The sequence below is a fragment of the Passer domesticus genome, chromosome 2 (genome assembly GCF_036417665.1).
Source record: "Passer domesticus isolate bPasDom1 chromosome 2, bPasDom1.hap1, whole genome shotgun sequence".
Taxonomy (NCBI): domain Eukaryota; kingdom Metazoa; phylum Chordata; class Aves; order Passeriformes; family Passeridae; genus Passer; species Passer domesticus.
In genome coordinates this window covers 121,378,271-121,405,984 of record NC_087475.1, presented here as the reverse complement: position 1 = coordinate 121,405,984, position 27,714 = coordinate 121,378,271, and the positions used below count along the sequence as shown (strand labels likewise).

Here is a 27,714-nt window from a genome sequence, read left to right as displayed (position 1 = left end):
AAAGTTTCTGAGAAAAAGATCTTACAAAAAGCCATGCAAGGGTTTAAAAAAAAATACAAACCCGAGCTGTATTTTAATTATTGGTTTAATTATTCTAATGCATAAACACTCTCAACTGGCTGTATTTTCTTTGATTATTATTATTGTACTACAACCTCAAGCTAAGCAATGTATGGATTTGAACTTTGTAAACATTGTGAATCTTAATTTCCAAAATACATGTAAACTAGCAGATTTTTGTCTTAAAATCTGATGTTTAATTATCAGACAACTCAAATTTATCTACCAGAAATAAGAGAAAAATGATAGTAAAATACCTATTCTCATGATTTTATATGCAAGTATATGTTCATACATATAAATGCACATGCATCTCTATATATAAGCATATATGCATTGATTTATGTGTATCTGTAAGTCAAAATACACCCCTCAGGTTACATTTGCTACATCACTGCTTCGTTGAAATTCAGGAAATGGTTTACAGCACTGCTGACCTTACATGATTAGTTCTGAAAGGTTTACTTCTTTGTCACACTGATTTGTGGCAATCACCTTGCTGCTCTGAAGCCATACATCTCTGCAGATATCATAGTATGCCTTTCTATATATTGCTATGCTATCAGGAACAGTGATGATCATTTATACTAGTGTGAAAAGACAGGAAATGCTTAGGAGACACTTAGGAGTTCATTGTTCTCTGTTCAGATATTTATGACTATGACTAGAGATAAAAAATATAAATTACATTTACATATTTATGAGCATTTTTAGGCAATATCTTCATTTCGATTAAAATGCCATCAATATCCCTACATTACTACAATGCAAGTCAGAAATCTAACTGCAAAGCACTTAGTTTTATCTTTTTCCTGGAAACTTCCCAAATTAAAGCAATTAACAAAATACAGCATGAGCAGTGCTGATTGATAAACAAATGCATTTAGGTGTAAATTCAAAATTGTAAAGAACTAATCTATCATACCATAGGACCTAAAGATATTTTTCTTTGTTTGGCGAAGCAGAAACAACCTTGGGAGAAAATGCGTGGGCTGCAGAACCATGCAATGCAAATTGAAGGGTGCAGGCAGAAACTCACCTCTAGCTTTGTTCTTTGTAGCAGCCACTGGAAGCAAGGAAAAGATTGCACAAGAAGAAGAGAACAAAGATAGATTAGACAGAAGTTTGAGCAAGCAAGAACACAGAGAAACTTCATCACTATCGATTCAAAGCTAACAAACACCGTTTCTAAGATTATTTGACCTATTTATTAGAGACACTGCTGTGCTCTGAGAGAGTTCAGATCTATGATTCTGTCAGAAAGCCTGCATTGAGAAGTTGGGAAATACAGCAGAATACACACTCAAAAAAGCACAGTGAGAATTGCAGAAAAATCATGGATCATTAGTCACAAGTAGGTAAGAACACATGGACACACATTAGTAAATTCTAAAACTTAAAGCACAATTTGCCTTGTCAAAAGTACATTCTGAAGAACCTAAACCTTATGCCATCCCCTTGCTCCTATTTCTTGAAACACCACTTTTCTGTGAAGCTGATGCAAGTTAGCATCATTTAATCTGCAGATACACCAATGAGTTATAATCTGCTGTACGATCGCTATTTCTCTTTATTGAAACCTATAACTTCAGATTGTCCTTGCACCCTAAAGGAGCATGCAAACCAAAGGAACAGGATGATATGAGTATCCTGAACCAACACAGTTTCATGCTGGTAGTTCTTCATGCCCAGCAGGATAACAAAAACAAACACTGTAGTTTAAAATGTTTCACTAACAACCACACAATCACCAAAATAAACAGAAGCATTGTCTTCTGTTTTCTGAGGCTCAAGGATAATGTTGTTCAAATAAAATATTATTCAGAACCCAAAGTAAGAATGGAATCACTCTGTTAATGAAAATAATTAAATTACTCAAAAAAGATGCCATCCAAACCTCTCTAAATTCTCAAGCACACTCTGAGAAGGCATTCATTCAAGAGCATCTCCATTTAAAAAAAAAAAAAAAACACAAAAAAACCCAACAAAACAAAACAAACAAACAAAAAAAACCCCAAAAAACAAACAAACAAAATATGTTATTCTTCTTCTGCTGGCCCTTCTCCTAGGGCAGAACTATATTAACAATTCTGGTTATTCATGTCTTCTGGTCTCAGCTATGCTTGAGACCAGAAGACATGAAAGAAAAGGAGAAAGACCAAACCCTTTTCTGGTGGCTTTGCTTCTCTTGTTCCTATCTAAAAGGTTTGCTGCTTGATTAGTTTCTTTTCTTTTTTGGTCTGGAGTCTCACCAGTCAGTCTTTACTAAAACAAGCAAAGAGCGCATAGTAGTGAAGACCAAGTTGCCATATATGAAGCTATTGTTCAAAACCTGAAGCTTTTAACTTTTTGAATGCATCAAAATATCAGTTCCCTAGCTGCCTTTATTTTTATTTTTTTTAAATTTTTTTTTCACTGGTTCCTCCTTTACTTCCAAGTTCACCATTGTGATTTGTCAACATTCCCCATACAGTGAAAACAGCACAAAAGTTCTGCTTTGGGGAGGTACAATGAGTGCAGATGCTTCTGCAGAGCTCTTTCCATAGGGCTGTTCAACAAGATGTATTTGCCTGCAAACTGCCAGTAAATCTTACACGTGCAAAAAATTGCTTGTGTAGTAAACAAAATTAATGATGCCATTCTAATTTTATAAGAAGTGAAAAGTTTCTCCTTCATGCAAATCTAAGTTGATAATGAATGCACTGAGTTCATCAACCTGTTCATTTTATTACGCTTCCCCTGGTTTTTTTTCAGTTCCAAGAATTATATCAACATGAATGTACTAACACTTCTAGCCAGAATATTCACATAAACTTAACAAAGGTCTGGAGAAAACACTATCTCCCTGTCCACACCAGAAATATAAAAGCAACAGGAGACTTTGTACTTAATTAAACAGAAAAAAAATGTTTGTGTATATATATAAATACATATAATAAAAATATATGTACTTGAACTCTTCAGAATATATATACACACAGTTATATGCATACGTAAGTGATATAATCTATGTGTATGGACACATATATGCATGTATATTAAAAGAACCCACACATTCCATGATGAGACAGCTTTATTTTGAAGCATGTGCATTAGACAGAGAATTATTACTTATCAGTAAATAAAGAAAAGTATTAAATGAGATTGTACATTATAATTGGAAGTAGGACAGGTTACTAGGCTTGTTAGGCCAATTATAACTCTCTGCAAACCCACTAATAGAGGACTAGATGACAGTAACCTTCTTAAAAATGTCATGTTCAATACTTGTAAATTTTCCCATTGACAGCACAGTCCAATTACAAGTCAATTCATAAAGTTCAAACTGCACAACAGCCAAATTAGCTGAAAATGGTCTTACAAAATATAATTCTGCCTACAGAAGGCAACTAGCTACAGCTGTTTCCATTTTTCTGATACTTAGCATGAAGGAAAATTCCCTTTCATTGCTATCATTGAGGTAAGGTTTTCTTTCTTTCAAAGCTGAAAGAATTTTCCTCTCTTCCCTCTTCACTCACCTTGTCACTCTGTAAAAAGAAGACAAATTTCAACCTGTATACATTTTGTTAGAAAAATTTTACCCACTTCTTATTATTGCATGAAAAACCACAGAAGACAAGCATAGACAAATGTTTTGAATGAGCATCATCAAGACTGAAATTTAGCAGAAGGAAGCTGAGATTTTGGTTGGAGCATCAGATATGGGAAAACTCAGCTTTTTATGCCCCATGTCAGTGACAAAATACTGTAGGTTTCAAAAAACAACATTACAGTCAAAGAATCCACTTTTGCTTTAAATCTTCATCAAGTCAGATGATTTATCCACATTTCACATAACACATTCTCTTTTTTCCCACCTAGACTTCCTTGCTTCCTGACAAAAGAAAAAACTCTTCAAGGCAGTGTGTCTACCTCACCTTAAAGTAGTATATGTATACATTACTATATCAAGACACTGATTTGAGTCTTCTGTAATACAAATCAAATGGTTGAGGCCTGGTCAGTATTTCATTTTGGGCACAATATAACCTAAAATCTGCTGTGTATGTCTGGCACACTTTGTCTAAATTAAGAAACCAATCAATAAGTGGATAAAAAGGAATGACTTCTGATATTTCTTTATGTTCAGAGATAGCTGTAAAAAAACCCCACATTTATTAGAGCACTTTTCTTTAGTGACCCTGACTTGTCTTCGGAAAATTGTTCTGGACAGGAAAGCATACTACAGAAAGGAATGAACCATCACCTTTTTGGAACTTAAGAAAAATTTCTAAAGACCAGAGAAGAAGGAAAGACAAAGCAGGTATGCTGGTTTTGCATTGGAGCCATTCATGGAAGTGACTTTCTAAGAGAAGCTGCTTGCAGTTTCCTCCGTGTCTGACAAAAAAAACCAATCAGTAAATAGCTTTGAGAACTGACAACCTGTTAAACCACTGAGAAAGATGGACACACCTCTAAGAATACACATATTAAAGATTGAAAAATCCTGGGAAACTCTGTATTCTTTCCAGTTTGAGAGCAGGTAACATCTCAGCCAGGTCATATGACCATCTGCAGGCCTTAGGCAAGACATTATTAACTCTTTCAGTGCACAGGTAAGATTTTCAGACCTTCAAACCTCCTACCATTGAGAGAAAAGGACAGAGTGAGAACACATAGAGGAACAACATGAAGACACCAAGGTCAGTGAAGAAAGTCAAATCGCAGATAGGAGGGATGAGGAGATGCCTCGATTTTGGAGCTGAAATGCTCTAGAAAAGCTATGGAGAAGAATTGATACATCAGATTCTTTTTCCCTGTAACTTGTTGAAAGTATGGGGAGATTAAGTGTTCTAATCGTAGATATGACCAAAGGCCTCCATGTTAAAGTAAGCAGATGTTGAAGTAGCTGTGATCTCATGAGAAATTTGGACAGAGAGAGAAGAGTAATGAAGACCCTACTCCCCCCAGGGAGGGAAGAAGATCTCCGTTCCCAGGGATGAAGATGATCTCAGAGAGAGATAAAGAGAATCTTTGCTCTTGAACAGCTCATCTTGAAATCAGTATCCCATACCTTGACATGGCCCATAAACACAGCTGTGAGAAAGTTGTGAAAGATGAGAGAGACTTCACAATTACAGATACCAGGGACCAGGACGGCTGTTATTTGTGGAAATTGAAACCATGAGAGAACTGTTTTCTCCTCGAGAAGTCTCCATAAATTGACAAGAGGGACTCCTCTCCCTAAGTGAACTGAAAAAAGAGTATTCTACAAGTTATAAACTGACTGAATTGTTTCTGTACATTGTTAGTGAGAAAGGAAAGGTTGTAGGGGGGAGAAGAAGTGTTCTAAAGGTTTTATTCTGATTCTTATTATTCTTTCTTTTAGGTACTGTTAATAAACTTTTGTTTATGCCCTTTTAAAGTTTTGAGCCTGCTTTGGCTTCCTCCTAATCCTATCTCACACCAGGAAATGAGTAAATAAATTTTAGTGGTGCACTGGTGTTTAGCCAGCACTGAACCCACCACATTAATTGGTGCATTGGCCAGGAAATCTCAAATTAGTGAACAAAACCCACTACAGTAGGAAGAAAGACCATATTTTCAGACTTCAGGTTGAAAGGCATGACAGAGTTACTAGATTTCTAGGTAAGGCCAAGAAGTAAATCTCCTCTATTTTCTCTAGCAAGGTTAAACAGTACTGTATTTTTGGAAGGCTCTTGTGGTCACAGCATATGTAAAACTAAAGGGTTGGCCACCAGGGAAGGGTCTGTAAGTGAGGGCATCACAGAACAGCAAGAACCCAAGGTCAGTGATCTCAGGGGAGTCCCACTATGAGAGATCCAGAAAGAGGAAGGAAACTGCCAGGTGCAGCTAAATTTCACAGTACAAATGTTTTTAGGGCATTTTTAAATCAGAAAAGTAATCCTGTTGTAGCCATGCTTTTGAAACAATCTTTAAAAATCATTGCCTGAATGTAAAAACCTAGATTCAAATTTCAAAAACTCTAATATACCCTTGCTCTCAAATATCAATAATATATTGTGCTTTATTTTCTGTGATACATCTTTCTGACTTCTTGCTTTTTGTATGCCAACAATTGTTAAATTACATTCTTTGATAAATGGTGGCTACAAGTTGTTCAATATTTTCTCCACACTCAGCCGCTCTACACTGTTCAATTTTGTAGACACTTTTAGACAGATTTGATATAGCTTTTATTTTATTTCTCTCTTATATGTGATTTATTATTCGATTTGGAGTTTTGTCTTTTGTCTTTAGAGAAAACCACATCCGTCCAATTACTTCAATAGCTCAATAAAATAAAAAAAAGGAAAAAGCATTTCCCCCAGACATCCAACTAACCTAACCTTTTATTTCAAAAAATAAGGGGAAACAAACTGGTAAGTGAAAGGTTTGAGGTCAGTCTTGTTCTCATTTCACGTACTGGATGCACTAATATCACAGATAGAGGAACAAAGAGTAAAATATGTAAATTTTATAATGACTAAATACTCTAGTCAATTAAAAAAAAACAACAAAACAAAAAACCCACAAAAAAAGTCACATTCATGAAGTACATTGCATTGATTTTCTCCCAAATTCAGTAACCTACAGTTCCAGCAATTCTGGAGGTCCTCTCATCTTCAATAAAAAAATTAACATATCACCAGTCGCACGAACGCATTTATTCATCTGTATTTTTTTAAAAATCTTTTAGGATCATGAAAAATGAACAGAACAGCAGCATAAATAAAAATCCCCCAAACCCACAAAGAAGGAGGAAACAAACTGCAACAACCACATAGCCCTGCACCCTAACACATCCAACATGGAATTCACATTGCCAGTTTAAAAAAAAAAACAAAAAAAATGACTTATTTTTATACTGCCTACATTTAGCATTTTCTTTTTAATTCTAGCATGATGATGATGACAACAACCGCATATTTTCCCTTTGGATAAATGGACGGATTATCACTGATCATTTAGGTCACCTAAATGCCAGCTCTGAATCTCTGACTGGAAAAGCTCCTCTGTGTGACAGGAGGCCTTAGCAGGATCATTTCCTCCAGAAAATAATGCAAGTTATTAGGCTCTCACAGACTAGAGACCCATTCAAACAAAGACACCCACATGTGCTGCAATGTAAATCCTTCCCACCCTCCTTTTCAAAACCAGCATTTCCCAAAAGCTACTCAAGGAGAAACAAACCACCACCATTGCCTGAAATTCATGGTGGGAATTTGAGTCTCCTGAAATCAAGAATACATTGCTGCTTAAACTTGAAGAGTGGCCAACAGATGACACAAAAAAATAGGATCTAAATTTGTTTGCTTCCGATTTTCTGACCTTTCCCTAGACTCCATTTATTGCTATGCCTTTGCATTTTATAGTGAACATCATTTTTACACAAGTTCTGTACACTCTTCTCATGGAGAGTCCTAAAACATCAGATGGTGGCATTTTCAGATATAATCAGAATGCATATATTCCTAGATAAGCTTTTCTCTGTTTAAGGACATTACCATTTAAAAAACTGTTCAGTTATGCATATGTAACCAAATGGAATTCAAACACGTGACCTTCTTTTATTCTATTTCTATTTATTCTGTCTTCTATCTCTGTGTCATTGTGTCTAGAAACTCAAATTCCCAAAATGACATCAGGTAATTTCCCTCAGAAACATAAAATAGTCTTGAAGATACAACTGAAAAAGGGACAAAAATGCAAATTGGAAGGATTCTGAGGATGTCAGCCACTGCATCCTGTGGGTTTGAAGCATCATGAGTTATCTTTGGACGCCTCCTAACAGATTGCCCAATATAGTGTCATGGGGACTTCAAAAGCTCTCCAGATCCCTTCTTCCAGTGCACAATTGTCCCTCTCAACACTAAATTCTTTTGCTGTTATATAACTTAACCATTATATGTACGAGACTGGTCCTTCACCCTTCTCATACCTTCCAGAAGTTGAAATTACAGAATGCATACTTCTTTAATGCAACTCTTTGCAAGCCTGGAGATTTATTATTCCTGTTGTATGCTTAAAAGTAAGCAAAACTTTCTCAAGATAAGTTTTCCAAGTTGCACTTTATGGCCTTCCTCAGTTTTAAAACTGTGAGTAGTTTATCACATGCAACAACATTTATTATGCGATACTAATCACAAAATATTGAGAAACACGCAGCTCCATTTTCTTTCTGAAAAGTAGGGTATAAATATAGTAATTTTGTTCTCAATACTCATTATGACAGGCATGATGGAGATCAGCAGAAACATCTTATAATCTAAACATCACTAGAGTTCAGGATTCTACCTGTAGCTGATTCACATTAGCAGCTGGAAACACAAAACACAGTATATTACAGAATAGGGAAAATAGAGGATGAATATAATCATGCCCTAAAGGCTCATCTTAAAAATATTAAGATAAGACTATTTGCCCATCCCAAAATCCCAACTTTATGCATGTTTTAATACAGCTGGACGTGTAACTTCTATAAGCAATGCAAGTTGCTACTAAGCAATTTTAATTTCATCATAAGCTGGGTTTACATAAAACATTGGAGAAATTTCACTTGCAAATCAATATTTTAGCTTATGAAGAAGAGTAAATACAATTTTTATACTTCATTTTACCAAGGTAAAATAATGTTTTAAGAAGTATGTAAAAAGACAGCTCTGGAAGAGTAGAATTAAGCACTGCAATAGGGTGTAAGCAGGGTTGTGTCAGGCAGAGGTACAAGACCTTAGTTCTGCTCTCAGATCTTTTTCACAGTTACTGCAAAACTTAAATATTTTAAAAGCTTTAATATTTATTCATCCATCCCCTCAAAAAAGCTATCAAACTTGTCATACAGAATGAGCATACTCGCAAACATGTCCAGATTCTGTGGTTTTGTCAGGTTTCCAGAATAAAGAGAAAGGAAAAGATCCTGCATGGAAACACTTAGCAAAGTATTTGTCTGTCATCAGGTAACTGTGATACAAGCAGCTGTAAGCAGTGAGCTTTGTGTTTGGAAATAAGCTCCTATGCAACCTGCATGAAACAAACAAAACCAACCAAACAAAAACAACAATAAAACCAAAACCAAACAAACAAATAAAAACCCCACAAAAACCCAAACAATACAATAACAAAACAAAAAACAACAACAAATCCCACAAAAACCCCTGTACCATCCAGAGCAAGGACCAATGCAGGCAGACAAACAGCTGGGGTTCTCCCAGCTGCATTTGAGTCTTCACTGTGCTTTGATCCCCAATGTGAATTTTATAATGCACTGAAAGGACATATGACAAGCAAATAATTTCTCAAGGTATTACTCAGCAATGCAGTCTGAAATCCTACTGAAAAACAAACAAACAAATCCCAAAAATGCATACACACACACCTCCCATATCCTTCACTCTCCCAGATGAGTCTGCAAGGCAAATAAACAAGACACTATTGGGTATTTCTAACTTGTTCCTTGACATCTCTGCCAACATGCGTCTTCTAGACAACATTATTACACAATTACGCTGAGCTAAACAAGCACACAGACTCCCTTTAGAGCAGAAATAGTGTTTACACCCAGTGTTTAGCTTCCATCATCCCTGGAAAGGGAGGAAATATTTTGGAATGCCACCCGTTTGTAGCACAAACATTGCACAATAAAAGATACTGAGAGAAAAAAGACAAAAAGGAGGGAAGTGTTGCTATTTTTGCCTGGCTGTCAGGGTACAGCCCAAAGACATTTGTACTTCAGTGAATGAGTACAGAAAAACTCAGGCTGCTAACAAGTGCCCTGCAAGAGTCAACCACATCCTTAACTACTAAGTGCATAGCTCAGCAAATATTACAGGCATGTTTTTGCCTTGCACACAGCTCTTGGAGCCCACCAAAGGAGACAGGAGCAACAGAACACCCCCACTGTTATACCAGGAAACTAAAAAAGGCTTTCAGGGCCATTTCTGATCACTTCAGCCACGCAACTCCTTCCCATTCAGCACAATCCTTGCAGTTTAGAAGAAGTTTGCACACGCAGTCAGTCACAGCATAAATAGAAACTAGCAACACAACTATGACTACTCCTCCTTAAAAACCTCATACGCCTTCTCTTCAAAGAGATTTATGAATAATAGGAACTAAATAATTCATGGCACTGCAGATGCCAGTCCAAATAGCCTCTTCCTTTTTAAGGTTTCAGTTTGTAGATGTGTGATCAAAAGCCTTCATCAGTCATGATAGTGGCATTTGTACTCAGTCCAAACAAATCGTATTTGCATCTGAATGTTTTCCATTGAAATGAGAGATGTAATATGCAAGCCAAGTTCCAACTAAAAGGCATTTTATGCTATTTAAATTCAGTCAAATTAAAGGCTGAATGCAACCTAAAAGGTCTACTCTCAGAACAGTAATTTGACACATCATAAATAAGACGCGTGTTTTTGTTAAGAGGGCCCTAGCACTTGTCTGAAAATTTTACACAGCATCCTAGCAGTGCTGCCTCTTGAGGGATAATAGAGGAAAATCCTATATAAAAAGTAAGGAAGTAAACAGAAAACTCACTAGCAAGTAGTGCAAAGGTTTAACCTATGTGAAATCACAAAACCATTTAGATTGGAAAAGACCTCTGAGATCATTGAGCTCAACCTTTAAAATCAAGTAGGTAAAAGCAGTTGCTCTGTGGAGGCAACACTAACATGAAAGATCTTGCCACTACATTTTTAAGCAAATAGCTACACCTTGGACACAAAATTTTTACCCTGTTTTATTAGTCCTATTGATTAGTAAAGTGAGGATCATTGTTTGCCAGGTCCATTGCTCAGGCTTGCTACTACACTGAAGACTATCGCAAGAATCCCTCAAAAGAATTTAAAAAAAAAAAAAAAAAAAAGGAAAAAAAAACCCAGTCCACAAAGATCTCAATTAGCAAATGGAGAAGAATTTTACGTCAGCAAGGGAAAAAGCTGTAGGATTAGATTAAAATTCTTGCTCTTGCCAAGGGGAAATATATACAACTCTCATAAATTGAGGTCAATACTAATTTTAAAAAGACTATTAAGAGCCTAGAATGTCCTGAAATGAACCTTAGTAGGGATAAACAAGATAATTCTTTTAAATTGTCATGGGGGTTTACTGTAAATCCTTTACATTTTTCCTTTTATTCTAAATTTTTGTGAGAGACTTCTCTTACTGTATTTAACAATTACATGTTTTGATGAAAGAAAGAAGCAAAATATTATGTATGACCTCAAATTAAAACAAGTATTTTTATTTGAAGTCCATCTTGTTTGGAGTTTCTTTCTGTTTGGTTGGCTTTACCGATTTTTTTTTCTTTTTAAAAGAAAAAAAGATATCATTCTATTTGCAGATATGAAAAGCACATTAATCAGTTATCCAGAATATATTATATAGAGGTCTTAATTTTAAAGTCCTTAAATATAATTTAGTTATTAGTATATGCACCATACATGAGACACACTACAAAGAGCCCAACGATGCTCACATTAATTGATACACAATCTCTTTAAATATTTAAGTAATGCATGATTTTAAGGTAACACCAATTTTGAAAGGAAGGGATTATGTGAACAAAAGGTAATAGGAAGAAGAGGAATGTACTCCAGGAATGAGACTATTCCACAGGTCCTCTACAGACTTCTCAGGAAAACAACAGGGAATGGCTTGTGGCAGACTAGCACAACACAGCAGCAGCTCTGTGAATGCTAATGAGTGAAGCCAAGGAAAAATGCTGGAGCATCAGATATTGGAAGATGACACTGATGGGGGCAGATGTAGAAAAATGATTATCAACTTCAGACCCCCTAGAGCAGCATGAATGAAATCACATCATTGTGTTCTGGGAAATAAAACTGGCAACTTGGATAGAAATAAAGACAGCCTTTAATTATCGAAAAGTAAATTGGGAGCAGCCCATGATAATTCAGAAGTGGCGTTATTATAGAACACAATGCAGAGTTAATTCAGAAATCAGTTTGTTCAAAAGCATCAACAGCTGGGTTTAATAATTGACACAATGAAGAAAAGCTCGAGACAGGAGATTATCAACCAATTTCAATCACATTATTAGATTTACAACTACACAGTGGCAAAGCATCTGTATGTTAGAGTTATTTAAATAAAGGAAAACAATACTTTGGATTGACGAGCTGCAAGAGTGTCAAGAAATGAACTTTTACAGCATTATTTTGTCCAGTTGTGTTTCATAGATATTTTGTTATGCTTTTACCATGCCCAAAGCTAACTTTCCCATTCCTGCATCACTTTTAAAGTAAAAAAATGCTGTCTTGTCACAAGACCAATATATCATTTGAATGAAAAAAATGCTTTAGCCCCAAAAAAGGTGCTACCTTCTGACATTTCTATTTTTACTCATTTAGATTTCCTTCAGCAAATTCTCTTATTTTTTTCTATTTTATAGTTGAAGCATTGATTATAACTGGGAAAGTATGAAAAGAGTACAATCAGATTATCGAATGATTATAACCAATACCACTGGCAAAGCAAAAATAGTGGATGACTATAAGTTTAGTCAGAATGACTGAATAATTTATTGTCATAAACTGAACTTTGTGAAAAGCATGATCAAATTTTACATATAAAACAGGAAAAGCAAATACTGTAGTGCCATATCTTGTTTCACATACACCAGAAATTAACAGTTTAAAGTTTTGGGTTTTTTTACTTGTTTGGTTTGCTTTTTAAAGGAGAAGAATAAGACTGTGTTGTTCAGGCAAATCCCTGCCTTACATATTTCCAGTTAACCAGGAATCTTCACAGCTAAAAATATACTTTTTGAAATATTCTTTTGTCTATTCAGTTTAGTTTTTGATCATCACCTTAGTGCAACTGGTAAGTGATGTTCTGAAAACGGGCAAATAATAATAAAGTAAACACCAAACATTGGTGTTCTAAATATGTGCATCAGGTCTGCCTAAGAACAGACTGACAAAAACAAAATACCTGAACCAAGTTTGGTGATATCGTTCTGAAGTAAGAGAATGGATCAAGACAGACACAGCAACTTGACACCCTGCCTGTTATCACATGAAAGATAAATATTTCTAGTTTCTCTCCTCACATCACTATGAAAACCACATAAACACTTGGTTAAACTGTCAGGTGGCACATTAACAGTAAAATATATTCTCATGTATTTTTAGTACTGATTGCCAGTAAGGAAAAAAGGAGCTCTGGGACAAAAAGAATAACATGGAAAAGATGATGCTTCAAAGAACAATTTCTGAAACCTACATAAACATTATCTGAAGACTATTTTATTCCACCTTCCTTCTCTCTGCTTTAACCCACATCTGAAGTACACATACAGAAAAGAGAGATTACCATGGCATTTTCTCTGCTTTAACAATATTTTGACAAGTTTCAGCTCATAACAATACTTTCAAAAAGAAAAACAAAAGAGCTTCTACAGTCAGCACATTGTCTACCAAGCTACACTGAGAACCAAGTACTCTAAGCTGAATATTGTTTTAAACTGCAATTTCAAATTAGATTCCCTTCAAAGAAAAAAAAAGAATGCTGACAAAAAAGTGTCACTCAAGGTAAAATGCTGGTATCAGTTCTGTGAGAAGCTGTCAACCAGAAAGTAACACAAGTATAAATATTTGGGCTCTAAAACAACTTATGGCAAACATACAAGTGCCAAATCCATATCAGACTCGGTATTTTTTTTTTTGTTCTGCATTTATAATACTGTAAGGAACAGAAATATCATTTGCGCAGAGACAACACTGCATGACCCTCCATATTTCATCACATGGCAAACAATTCCAGAGATATTTTTGCCAACAAGTATTCCTCTGCATAAGCTGAAATATGTAACATATGGATAAAGAACATATCAATGACAGTTGATCAGAACATTAATTGTAAGCCATGAAAAAAATCTCTCTACAATGAATAATATGAATATATACATTTATTTGTTGAAAACTAACTTTTTTAGTCAACACAGGTTTTCCTTCTGCAATTCTAACATTGTTTCCTTTAATGATGTAAGTATCCTATTCCCTTTTGTTTTGTCCTCCAAGCAGAAGAAAACCACCAGTCAGTCTGTCAATAGATTTTATATGGTTTTCAATCAGACTTGTAATCTGCCATTCAAAGGGAAAGGGTAAGAAGGAAAAAAATTGACCTGTGCAGCATGAATGAATGAAAAAGTATTTTAACAAAAAGCATTTGTATAGGAAGCAAATTCAGGCTAAAAAAGTCTATTACCCACTGAATATGACAGGGATATTTCTATTGACTTTACTAAGCCATGAATCAAGCAATAATTATACCATTAGATTACTGAAAGAAAAATAACAGTTATTTAGAAAAAATAAATGGAAAAAAGGAAATAGCCCTAGAATACCCCGTATAATCTGATATCAACCTTGGCTAGGTGAAATTGCATTTTTCAGCATCCTGTAATGCTGCAATTATCAGTAGTCACATGCACATATTATTATATACTTAGCAGCCAAGATGGATGATTATTGTACATTATAGACTCCTGATAAAATAAATTAACCGAGAAATGTTATCAGAGAGAATATTCACAACAAATAAACCAAATTTCTTCAAATAATTGCTACCCAAAGTGATGAGTCATACAATAAGATCCAGGAATCAACAGACAACCAATACTGTCACAGCAAACAGCCACCTCACAAAGTTGATAGGAGAAAAACATAATAGAATGGAATCTCTAAGAAAGAGAGCAAGCAGCCATGAGATTTTCTGTCTCTTGACAAATATCACAAGTGGCTGAGCTGTTGCTCACATCAGTTATTCTGGAAACCAGTTTAGCTAAAAGGGAACCTCTAGGAAGGTGATCACTGGCTGTCAATGCCATGATTTTACTCCCCAAACTGCCATATGCCATTTCATACTTTAACCCTAAAACCCAGGAATGAATCTACTAAGAAGCACCATGCAGTTTTATCAGGGAATGAAGTTTCTAAGAGCTGTGTAGTTCATTCAAGCATAGAAAACGCTTTGTTATTCTATATTTTGGGAAGGGTTAAAGCACCTGCTTTTAGTTGAACACAGGGTCTTTGGTATGTATTTAATTGTATGTAAGAAAGACAGATGAAGGTCCTCTTCAAGCCTAGTGCCACGCTGAGTGCACAGTCATCAAAATTCCATGAAAATCTATATTAACAATAATCCCAGGTAATTTAAAAACATGAAGTGCAAAGCACCAGAGAAGACATTAGAGACATAAAAGTATAATAGCAATAAAGAACATTAAATACCAGAAGATAATCATCTTGACATCATACATTTTTTTAACATTAAGCCTTTTTACATTGGGACCATTTTGAATTAAGTGACCATAAATCTGAATGAATGTTCCTTTCCTCTGTCCAACCCCAAGCACTTGTGACTCCCCCTCCCCTTTTATGCCAGTACATTTCAAACTACATGGAGAATTTAATGAAGAAACTAACGTAGCTGAAACCCATTTCTTTGCATTTCTGTTGTGGCTTCAGTTCTCTTTTTTAATTTAATCGGCACCTAAGTTACTTCATTGTACTTAACTATAACTGTGATGTATTTCACTCCCACAAAAACAAATACTAACCTCTCCTCAAATCTTTATTCTAAACATATTTTATAAAATGCATTACAGTTAATATCAGGGATGCTGAACAGCTCTCAGATATAATCTTCACCTAGTGTCATAAATAGAAATTGATGCTAACATGAGAAAAACAAACTAAAATAGCACACAACTTGAAAATTTCAGCATCCGCAAACAGGAGATGTTTAAGACAATGTTAATTAATTCAGTGAATTTGCTGAATTTGATTGAAGGTTAACTTTCAAGATTTAGCTTTAGAAGAACATACTTTTGACAGAACATAAATATGGTATCAGTAATACAGCAACTTAAGACAGATCTCAAGATTACTGTAATTTATAGATTGTTTGCATATTTGGATTGAACTGGACAATAAAGGAGGTGGGTGACTGGATAGGGGGAGGGGGGGTATGGGAGGATGAAGTCCACTTAATGTATTTAATTGGTCAATTAATTTATCAACTGTGAAAAAAGTATAAAAAAATAATGACGGGCATAGTTAAAGTATCCAATTTCTTTTAACTTTATTCCCTGAGTGTGAAATATCTGCTACTATGAAATCATGTTAAACTTTCCACTGCAAAAAGGAGCCAATTTCCAAGGCAGTGTTTAATTAATTTATGGAGTTACTGCTGTGAAAGTTTGTTGAGACAAATACTAAAGCTGTTTTTTAAGAGGGTTGGATAATTTTCTGATGATAAACAACAGTGGCAGCTTTGTAAGCAAAGACAATGATTGTAAGCATAATTAAATCTCATGCTTCAGGGTACAAAATAGAATCTGTTTTCTCCAAGTCCAGCATGAACTATTACTAATAGCATTTTCTTCAACCCATAAATGTTAATTCTTAGGTCAGCTGTGTTATTTGGCCACCTTTTAACCTGTTAGCCACTGCCAAGAGTAATCCATGGGTTAACTCAGTATGGAGGTGGCTGTGTTTCAATTTTTAAAAATATATTTGAGCACTGGCAGAGTAACATGCATGCATTATTTCCTGCTGTAACATTTCTACATCTTCCTCTGTGCTAAAACACTTCAATAAACTAAAACTTTATAAAATGTGAATAAGAGACTTTTATCCAGCAAAAAAAAAAAAATAAAAAGGAGGCAAAGTGGAAGGATGAACACATATGTGGAAAAAAATTTGACTGTTCTTTCATTGTCCACGTATTTAGCAGAAAAAATAATGAGTTCAGACAACATATAATACTTCACAGTAAGTGGTAAGACAAGAAAAGACAAAGAAAAGACAAACACAAAAAGTTAATAGTATCTTGTACTTGGTTGTGAACAATTGGAAAATTTCAGAGTTTCACCCCAAAAAATATGATGCCAAATCCTGACCACTTTCAGGCACCTATTTTCATGAATATACACACCAAAATAGAAATAGCAAAAGCAACTGAACAATATTGCTTGAAACCACTAAGCCCTAGAAGTATACATTCCCAAAAATGGCAAACACCACTCCTGAAGGAAATGGTGAGTGAAGCAGCACAAAGCCAATAAAGTAGGTCAAGTCCATGCCATACTTCGTGATGAGAATTCTTCATACTTTGCAATGCAATAATTCCAAGGACAGCTTGCAAAGAACTGGAGCCCACTGGCAGCTGACCCACACCTGAAATCCAGGTGGCTGCATTATTGATTCTTCCCTCATCACCACCAGTAAGACATTCATCATTAAGGAGTCAAAGCTGAAAATCTCTGACTCCTGAGACGCCACTGGACTGCGTCAGTGAGGCTGCTCAGAATGGGCACATTGCTGCTTTCCTTCCAATTACTGCACAGAGCAGCCAGGAGAGAGCTTCTCACTCTGAGAGCAAGGCCATGTGCTTCCTCAACCTCTGGCACTGTCTGCTCTCACAAACAAGTGACAGCAGCACCAGCAACTACAAACAGTTTGCAGAACCCCTATAACAAGGGCCTGAGTAAATGCACTTCAAGTTAGATTCAATATTCTTCCATGCTCCCAAGGCTTTCAGAAGTTGCTATCTACAGCCACAACAGCACAACGTCCCTGAGTTACTCTGTCTGCAGCTTCTGTACTCTGTAAGTTATATCTATATTCAGAGTTCATATAGTAAAAAAAAATCCCTACAAACAAACAAAAACAAACCACCCACCAAACAAAACCAAAACAAAAGCAAAACCACAGGAACTCACTTTCTTCCTGAGGAATTTTCAACTCAACTACAGAAAGACAACAAATTTAAAAAACTAAACCAAGAGGTTTTCTGAAACAGTTCCTTCAATTCTTTTACTCGAGAGTTAAAAAGCAGTTATCCACAATAACAACAAATTTAAAATCCCACCTCCCTCTTATTGTTGAAAGCAATAATGATAGGTTTAGTTCTAACAGATTAATACTTATCCTATCTACTTGGGTTTAAAAGTGACCCTCAGAATTATTAACAGACCTATATAAAAGACAGTTTTCAGCAGATACCCAGATTCAGCTTTGTTCACTCCATTAAAATTCAGGAATTTGGTCAAAACATTTTCTGTTATAGTAGCTGATTATTTAATTTTACTCTAGGGACTATAAATTATTTTTATGTCAAATGTAGAAGAGAAACATACATACAATTATACAATTATTTTTAGTGTTTAATTTAATATATCTCTGACAACAGCTGCATAACTGAAAATGTTTTGACCAGGAATTAGACCAAATGACTCCCAAGGTCTATCCCAACTTAAACTGTTCTGTGACTCTGATGAAGTTCCTGTAACAATGCAAGAGGAACTTCCTCTAATTTGTAGGTGGAAGAAAAATCTTTTATTAAACCAGGTTGTAGACATGGAAAAAAGTAACATGCATTTGCCATTATTAAAAAAAAAAAAGGACTAGGAAATAAAAGCGGATCAGTAAAGTAGGGCTAGTTCAGTGTTTCACTCTTAGTGTTCCTAAGTCCATGAGGGCTTTAAAAATAAAATCAGTGTGCAGTCAGCAGAGTGTGTTAGAATATCCAGGCTGTGCTGTGGCACACTGATCCTTTAATCTCCACCTGAGTTTTGTAACTCTTGTTAAACTCTAAGCATTATTTCTCTCTTAGCACTGTGTCACTGCAGATGTGCCAGCTGCAAGCCTGGCACAGTAACACCCAGGACAGGGAAGGTGCTCACTGGCTGAGAGCATTGGGACCATCACTGCTGTGTGTTATTCTCTAGCAAATTCTACACATGTGATATCATGGGTGAGAGAAGAGCTGCGTACTCCAGGCAATCCCCACCTCAGAAAATGTCAGTATCATGGGCTGCTCTTGCAGCTGATGTAAACATTCTTCATGAGGGCAGTTGAATACTGGGACAAGGTGCAAGAGGAACTCAAGAACCTCAGTTTCTTGGAGTCATTCCATTTTACACACAATGAACTCATCATCAACTCTTCACCTTGGGTATTTTATTAATAAATTATATATCAGGTATATTGAGACACTAATATGACTTTTGATCACAGTAGAAAAAGAATACTTTATCTCCTTATACAATTACAGTTCTTCTTATGTTTACTGTGATTATTTGCAAACACTTTGAGAAAAAAAAAAAAAAAAGCCATTCCTAAATTATTTTAGGATTTAGAGAGATTATTCTTGATGGAATTAAGATTTGAATAGACACAGAACCTCAAGTGGGGTTGAATATAAAAGGAATTTTTCCCCCTCTGGTGGCAAAATAAGAATTTTTATAAGAAGCAGCCTTTTCTCTTGAATTACAAACAGGTTATTAGATGATACAGAGTTTCAGTAGATTAGAAAGAGCTAAAACCAGTATTTGTTCCATTAAATTGTAACTATGTTCTCCATGGTTAGAACTTTTAAATCATTTATTCATTTTACACAAAACTTCAAACTATGTTAAAAGTGATTTACACAAAAACTGCAGACTAGTTTATGTTAAAGGTGATTTGCACAAAACTGCAAACTAGTTTATGTTAAAGGTGATTTACAGTACTAAGCAAACACTGGGGAATCTCAAACCCAAGAGTTTGGCAATCTGAAGACCCAAGAGACTGAACAGTCTTGCAGTGCCTTTAGCATCAAACTGTTCCTCAGAGTAGCCAAGTATAAAAGGCTGCTAACAAGATATTTTGGGCATTGGTAATGGAGAATTCTGCTAGAAAGATGGTAAGACAGCCAGGAGAGCTCTACAGATACAAAGGCTTGAAACAGTTGCATTCCATGGTGTAGTCAATAACAAACAAAACAAATTCCAGCTGTAATTGTTATACTATCACAACAGCATGTACTCTCCACTGCTTCAAAAGCTGACTTAATCCAACCATCTCAGATAAACCAGAGACCCTTCTGTTGGGGGTTGGGCAGTTTTTCTTATCTCTTTCAAGAACAATGACACTGCCAGGAAGATAATCTCCTGCTGATGGGCTATTGAATTACTCACTGTGGCTGGTAAGATTAGTTACATCATCCCATTGAGAGATGCTCCACCCAGAGGGAGGAGCCAAGCATCCCTGACACCATAAAACAAGCATTTCTGAGACCACAGACAGCCTTCTTCGCTGGATTTCCGAGAGGAATCAGGAACCAAGGCCCAGCTGCTCCTTCGCCGCATTTTCGGAAGGGATCTACACTCTTCTGCAGATCGCCGCTCCAGGAGGAGCAGCCACCTTTTGGCTGGACTGCTATCAGCACCCTGACTTCTCAGGGTGTCAGGTTTTTTCTCACTTTGCCAGTGGTTGTTTTGCTTGTACTAAATTACATTGTTATTTAGTCAATGGGATGATGTAACTAATCTTACCAGCCACAGTGAGTAATTCAATAGCCCATCAGCAGGAGATTATCTTCCTGGCAGTGTCATTGTTCTTGAAAGAGATAAGAAAAACTGCCCAACCCCCAACAGATGGCAAAAAAAGAATACATGCCTATTTTACAGGCCAGGACACCATATAGCCCATTAGCAGGAGATTATCTTCCTGGCAGTGTCATTGTTCTTGAAAGAGATAAGAAAAACTGCCCAACCCCCAACAGATGGCAAAATAGAATACATGCCTACTTTACAAGCCAGGACACCTTCTCATGCCACATCAGGACCAGCAGCAGGCCAGAACACAGCATTGTTTAACATTGCCTTTTATTAGCAATTTTATAGGAGCTTATGCTCATCATCAAATGCTTCCATAGTGCACGTGACGCAGACTCCTCAAGTATTTCTTAATGTTTCTGTCAAAGCTTTTACTAAAAGTCATCAATGTACTTAATTTCCATAGCCACTAAACAAGGTCTGTGGTATTGAAAATGTCATGAATTCTCTCCCTGTTGTTGCAGTTCTCTCTAAAAATGCACCCTCCTGACACATTCTCTCTCCCTAATAAATAACATTCAAGTTCCTGACCTTCAGTGCTGAAAAATGTGTATTGCTTCAAGCCACAAGCTAGATTACAGGTAGCAAGACTTTGTCTTCCTATGTATTTGCAACTAAAAAATAATCCCCTCCCAAAAAAAGAAAAAAAAAAAAAAAGAACAACCAAAAAACCCCCCAAAACTTAGTTTTAAAGGAATTTATAAGAGCAAGAACAAGATCAATATTTTACATTTGAGGTTATTAAATTTCTACTAAAGATCCTATTTATCAAAACATCTACACATGTATTCTTCCAATTTTTAATCCACTAAGACACATATGGCATTATGTGAGAAAGTCAGAAAAGCAAAGAAAAATATCCCTGGAAATGGTTATGGGTGGCAGTTTAACATTGATATTGATTAAGCACCTGGAATATATTGGAACCTGACAGAAAAGTCTCCTGACTGTAGAAATCGATGCAAGATGAATCTGCTAATTTTCTTTGCAGATTGGGGAATTGCACTGTTGGATGTAAAGGCCAGAACTGAGCACACCACCCTGTGTCTTCATGGTTGTGCCTCATCTTCATCCTGGTTCTTACTCATCCTCAGCCAGGGTAACTCTGGCTGCTCTGGAATGAGGGGCCAGGCTTGGAACCTTTTGGGTGAGCAGGATGGAAAGGTGTGGAAAGTGGAGCCTTGTGCATTGGTGCCACTCAAACTCAGTCACCTCACTGAGATGTTTGACTTTCAACACATAAAACAAAACCCCAAAAACAAACAAAACCCCAAAAAAAACAAAACCAAAGATGTCTTACTTAGTGGAAAAACAGAGTCTTAGTTTAGGCTTCCTCTCCAACTTGCCCTTTAGGAGAAGCTGTCTTTCCACCTCATGGGGAGGTGACATGGATATTTCCTCAAATGTGCTTATGGCATTAAAGGGTTATTTTAATTTTTTTTTAAGATTCTGAGGACACCACCATTCAATACCAATTTACAGGAAAGAAGAAAGAACTTGCAAAAATGCCTGTCACATGGTTTCCACATCAAACGGCAAGAAATGCATGCACATAGCTGAAGTCGTTGGTTAAAATAGGCTGCAACTCCTTAATTGTCTTTAAAACAGCAACAAATAGCTGGACTGTAAACTGGAATTAGGATTCTCACTTCCATGTGCAAAACAGCAGAGGGGAAGGACCTCACTATGGTTACAAATCTTACTACAGTGAGCACTATACCAATATCAGGACAAAAAATCCCTGCCCATAGAACTGTTAATCCCTGTTAAGAGCTGTTAATACTGCCCAAGAGAGCCAAATGATCAAGCAAGTTCTGTAGGCCCTTAGCACGTGTCTCGTTACAAGAAAGGAGCAGAATGTATGATTGAGGCAATGAGAAGGGTGTTTCTGAGAAAAAGATGAGCAGAAAACAGCAGAGGATTGCTATAGAGCAAAGCAGAGAAGAACACAAGAGGAGAGAGAAAATTAGCAGGATAAATATGGCTGAGGATATTCTGCTAAATTGATTAGGAAAAAAAAGAGACTCAATAGCATTCAGATTCAATAGCAACCAAACAAATGAGAGTTAATAAAAACCCTTAATGAAATCTGGGGTTAGACTGAATAATGTCTGGAAGGTTCCTTCAGGCTCCAGAAGCTCACTCCCTACCCATGTTTCTCAGAAGTCTAAGACTCTCTTGAGTCACTCTCAATGTTTTCTATTTATTCTTCTTGGGAGGAACGAGGGTGAGCAAGGTAGAAAATAGAGGTCTGAGCAACATGAAATAACTCCCTTTTGCTTAGCTCCCTGACAATGTCTTCAACTCTTATCAAAGGAAGCCAGGGCAGTATCAAAGCATGAAAATACCAATCATATGTTCATATATGACCTTTTCTTTGTGTTATTGCAATGATTTGGACAGGTTGCACAAAATTAACTTATTGAAGAGGGGTCATGGCATTCTTGAAACTTCTGAGAAATTGTCCAAAAATAATAAATACAAAGTTCAGTGATAGTGAGTCCATATTTTCTAAGTCACTTTGCACCCAACCCATGTGATAAGCTTAAAAACCACAGCCAGCATGTCTTTGTTAATTAGGCTGCTACTACAAAATTATCGAAAACAACAGACACAAGTTCATCTTTGATAAACATCTGCCATTTTTTTATTGAAATCCTTTTGTATCTCATCATGAACTATCTTTGTTTCCTTTTTTTTTTTTTTTTCATTTGCCTGGCAAAGGAATGTTGAGCAGAAACTGGGAAAAAACCAGGAAGCAAGTGTATGTTTTACCTCTGTAGATGTTCTGTCTTATATAACAAATTGTTTCCTGTAATACTGCTTTAACCAGCTATTATTTGGAAAAAAAAAGCTATTAGCTTGTGCAATAATCACAAATAAAACACTCTAAGGACAGATTATCCTCCTGTCAAGTTAGGAGGCAGAGAAAGCACCTCCTTGCAAAGATCTACACAGATGGAACATTAGACCAGATAAAGGCCACTAATCCCAGGACTAACAACAACTGAATATAAGCACATCCCCATTTTATTGTTCATACTTCCTTTACTGCAAAGCAAGCCCAGAGGTTGAAAATACTTAATAAATACATTAATAAAAATTAAGATTATTTTTCCAAATACACATAAGGGGAAGAAAAAAGAAAAAAACACACTTGTTCTAGAAATACAAAATATTTTATATGGATTTTTAATTTAAATATTTGTTCAATCAAAAAAGAAAATGTAGGCCAACAAAGGACAGGATTATCAAAGAGCTCCCCTTTTCTTTCAGCTCTTTTTTAAGGGCTTGTCAGTTTTTATTGTACACTCACTCCTCTTTAGACTCCTACTTGTATTATTTAATTTTTCTGCTGGCCTGGAGATAAGAAATTGTTGTCAGCCTGTCTGCATATGTCCATCAGATATGCACAGGGAATAAAATGTTTAGAACAGGACACAAAGGGCTATTCCTTTACTCCTGCCTGACAAAAATCAGATTCACTGGAAGCTGAAGCCAGCTATACCACTTCCAGTGGCAGCAGGTTGAAGAACGCTTTCTATTTACAAATATTATTTGTAGCATAGAGGAACATATGTTGTACGATGGATCTTTCTAACTCTAAAGTGGCTAAAATAAGCTGTTGCACTTAGAAAAATATAATCTGTGAAATCCGATATTTTAACTATCCACAAGAAGAAAAATAAAATTTATGTATAGAAAAAAAAAGCCTATGAAAGTAAAAATGTATTTTAAACCATCACTGAATTTTTTTTCATTTCTTTAAAGAGCCTTTCAATGACTGCTTGGCAAGGCCTGCAACATGCAGACACCTGGAAGCTCTGCTTTATAAAGATTAACACACTGAAATTCCTTGGACCTCCAGTGACTAAAACACCAATGTGTTCATTAAATATCAGTATAACTCTACAGGTGAAAGCTCCTCTCACTTCACCTGCAGCACTTAGTGGGCAAGATTCAATCAAAAGCTCTCATAAATATGCTTGCAGTGACATTCAGCTTTGTGCTTTCCTCTTAGTTTATTTCCCAGCTTAATCAGTATTTGTAATGCACTTCTGCCACTTGCATGAACACAACACACTGTAATAACTCTGACCATGATTGATATTTTTTCATATGGACTTGCTATTAGTGCAATTATTTATTTATGTTATACTTTTATGAAAATCACTATTTCATGTATGAACATCCCTAAATGATCCCCATATGCAGCAGTAATTATTTATGATATTTTGAGGGATTATTTAATATCTACACTCAGCCAACTACTTTTTATGAGACAAATCTCAAAGCAAGATGCAAAAAATGGCATCCTGAATTTTTCAACTTAAATGATTGCAAAGTAAAATAACAAAGATATTGGCTAACAAAACCAGAATATTCAAAGCTGTTGAATCTGAGGAAAATAGTGTATATTCATATACACTCTCACTGACAGACATTTACAAAACAATTAACAGGTATAAGTAAGTGGCACAAGTTAAAGGCCACTTACAAGACACTAACAGATTATCTACTCAAGAAAAGAAATCCATTGTAGGTCTACCAATTTTCAGACTCTGAAGTTTTGAAATTTCAAGTTATTCTTACTTCCTTAAAACCATCTGATCTAGAATACATCTTCACCATTCGTAAGGGAGCAAACAAGGATATCTTTCTTTTTCAATAAATAGGGGGAAAATTAATTATCCTCGGAATAACTACCATCAGCAATATTTATGAAACCATATTCTGGATTGGAAGGCATTTCATGAAAGAAAAAAAGCAAAAGAATTAATTTAGTAGCTATAATCACAGTAAGTACCTAATTTCATAAGAGTAGAGTTCTAATTTAATCAGAAAAATGTAGGCACACACTATAAGAGAGGCACGTTATGGAGAAGCAATGAGCGAAGAAATAAAGCACACTGTAGTGCAAGAACCATCAGAATGAAAACAGTAGTGGGAACATGAGCAGAGCACAGAGAAAGGGTTAATCAGTGTTAGAGGTGGAAGTCCAAAGCCAGGTGGGGGCTGAGGAGCAGCTTTCAAAGATACCAGCATGGAAATGTTTCAGAGGGGTGTGAATGGGTATCCCTGTCCTCCCGACAGACAGAAGAGCTCACACAGCTTTAAGCAGGAGCTCATCCAACAGTGCTTTAAGCTGTGCTGACAGCACCTGTGCCCGTGCACTGAGCCAGGAGAGGAGAGAGAAGAGCAGCAAGAACTGCTGTGCAAAATCTGACTGACACCTCTGCAGAGCGATTTCTAGCCTGTGCTGGCAAAGCAGTGGCAGGAGGAGTTCACACCACTGGAGCTCAGCCCAAAGAGGAGAAGCTGCTGAGAGAAGCCTGTGTCCAAGCTGTCTGACTTAGCAGCTGACCCAGGATAAATGGTCAGCAGCCATTCCCTGAAGCAGGAAAAGCATTTGCTGCTGCCATCTGTAATCCACGAGGCCCAGTTGTCCCACTGTGCTACAAAACCAAATAAAAGCTCAAAGGACTGGTTAAGAATAAAGAATCATCAAAGAACTTTAGACCAGTAAGGATCCACCGAAGTTAAAACAGTTCAGATGTCACCTAAAACTCTCTCTCTTCATTTATATATTTGGACACCAGAAAGTAGGGCATGAGATACAAAGGACTCAGGGGCTCAGTCCTTAGCAGAAGTCCTTGAGAAGAGACACAAAACATTAAAACCTTATCCTCTGTGGAAAACAACAAATTGATCAGGGAAAATTTTGTTTGCTGAAACTGTCATAACCTATCATGTCATCCAGATGATCTGACAATACATGTTTGTATAAAGAGATGTAAACAGTTTAGGCCCTTTGTTATAAGCATTTCAAAGGCAGGTTTGGAGTTGTTTTATACTCTTCTCTTGCTTGATTATGGTACTCTTGGTCCTACTGACACTAAACTCCAGAGCTGCCTTTAGTGCAGAAGGGCCAGAGAGCTGGATTGAAATGACACATTAGACTTTATGTTTCTTGTCAGATATGCTCTGTGGAGAATAATAACACAGACAGCAAAATGGGGCATGAAAAACTGCATGCCAATTTCACAACAACCCTTCTGTGCCCAAATCTGCAGCCCAGCTCAGGTCTGCTGAAATTTGTGCTCAGCTACACTGGGCATTTCCACCTCCAGAGAGCTTGTGGGTGCTCCATCATGATTCCACCATGCAATAAGGGGAAAACCTCTGTGGCCCAGACTTTGGCAGCTGCCTAGATTCTTGCACCTTTTGGCCTTATTTCAATATCTCCTAAGAAAGAATAAAAGAATTTTTAAAAAGTTTGTTCCTCTCCTTTAGTCCTTTTCCCAAGCTGATTTTCAGTGTGTTAAATATGAAAAATAGTAGCTCTGCATCACTGAAGATAGGACACAGATTTTAGACAGGAAATTTTATGGGTTTTATGAAAGGCAGAACATTAATCAGTATAATGATGACATTTATTCAAACAAATGACCACAATACAAGGCAAATGCATTAGCCACCTTAACAAGTAAGATGAAGGACACCACCAAATAACCAAAGATATGCTTTGTTCTTAAATATGATTGCAGGATAAACTGTTCTCCAAGGAAAAGACAAATAGATGGATTTTCCAGATTCAGGCACCATAATCATCTTTTATACCTGTTGTCTGAAGAATGGTTAGATGGGTTGACCCTAAACAGCACCTAAGCCTCCATCCAGCTCCCTCTTCCCCAGCAGGATGGGGAAGAGAAAAGAACAGACAAAAACAAGAAAAAAAAGTGCATTAAAATAAAGAAATTTTAGGGAAGAAAAACAAATGAAAAAACCAAACTCCAAATGAATTGGAGAAAAGTGAAAAAAACTGCAAACCAGGCACTGCTCAGTAAGAGCCAACAAACTCTTTCAGTCACAAATCCAAGGCACAGAACCACACAGGCTGCTATGAAGAAAATTAACTCCACACCAGGCAGAGCCTGGGTCTATCTATAGCCAAACTGTGAATCTTCTGTCAAGAAAAAAAAGAGAAATGGAACTAAGGATTACTAAAACTGGTAAAATATCAGAGCCTTAACAGCCAGGCCCCAGTGAAACTTCTCTAATAATAAAAGGACAGTGAGCAAATTAATGGCCCGGAAAGAGATTTCATTGGGTAAATTTTTCCAAAGAAACAGGATATGGTAGGAGGATTTCTCTTTTGTAGAACAAATAATAAGTAATCTGTCATAGTTCCACGTCAAAAATTCTGAATGGGGAAGCCACAGTGTGTATTTTTTGGAATGTTTAGT

General features: G+C 36.3%; 1 protein-coding gene across 4 annotated transcripts in view; it reads right to left on the bottom strand.

Moving 5' to 3' along the window:
- Positions 1-27,714, bottom strand: part of CADM2 (cell adhesion molecule 2) — a 569,139-nt gene that overhangs the window by 200,631 nt on the left and 340,794 nt on the right. For 2 of the 4 annotated variants that reach the window (XM_064410951.1, XM_064410953.1), the window contains exon 2: positions 1,100-1,126. The exons of the other annotated variants lie outside the window; for them this stretch is intronic. In XM_064410951.1, the coding sequence (XP_064267021.1) occupies positions 1,100-1,126 (27 nt within the window). The remainder of the gene's footprint in view (positions 1-1,099; positions 1,127-27,714) is intronic. 4 annotated transcript variants of the gene reach the window in all.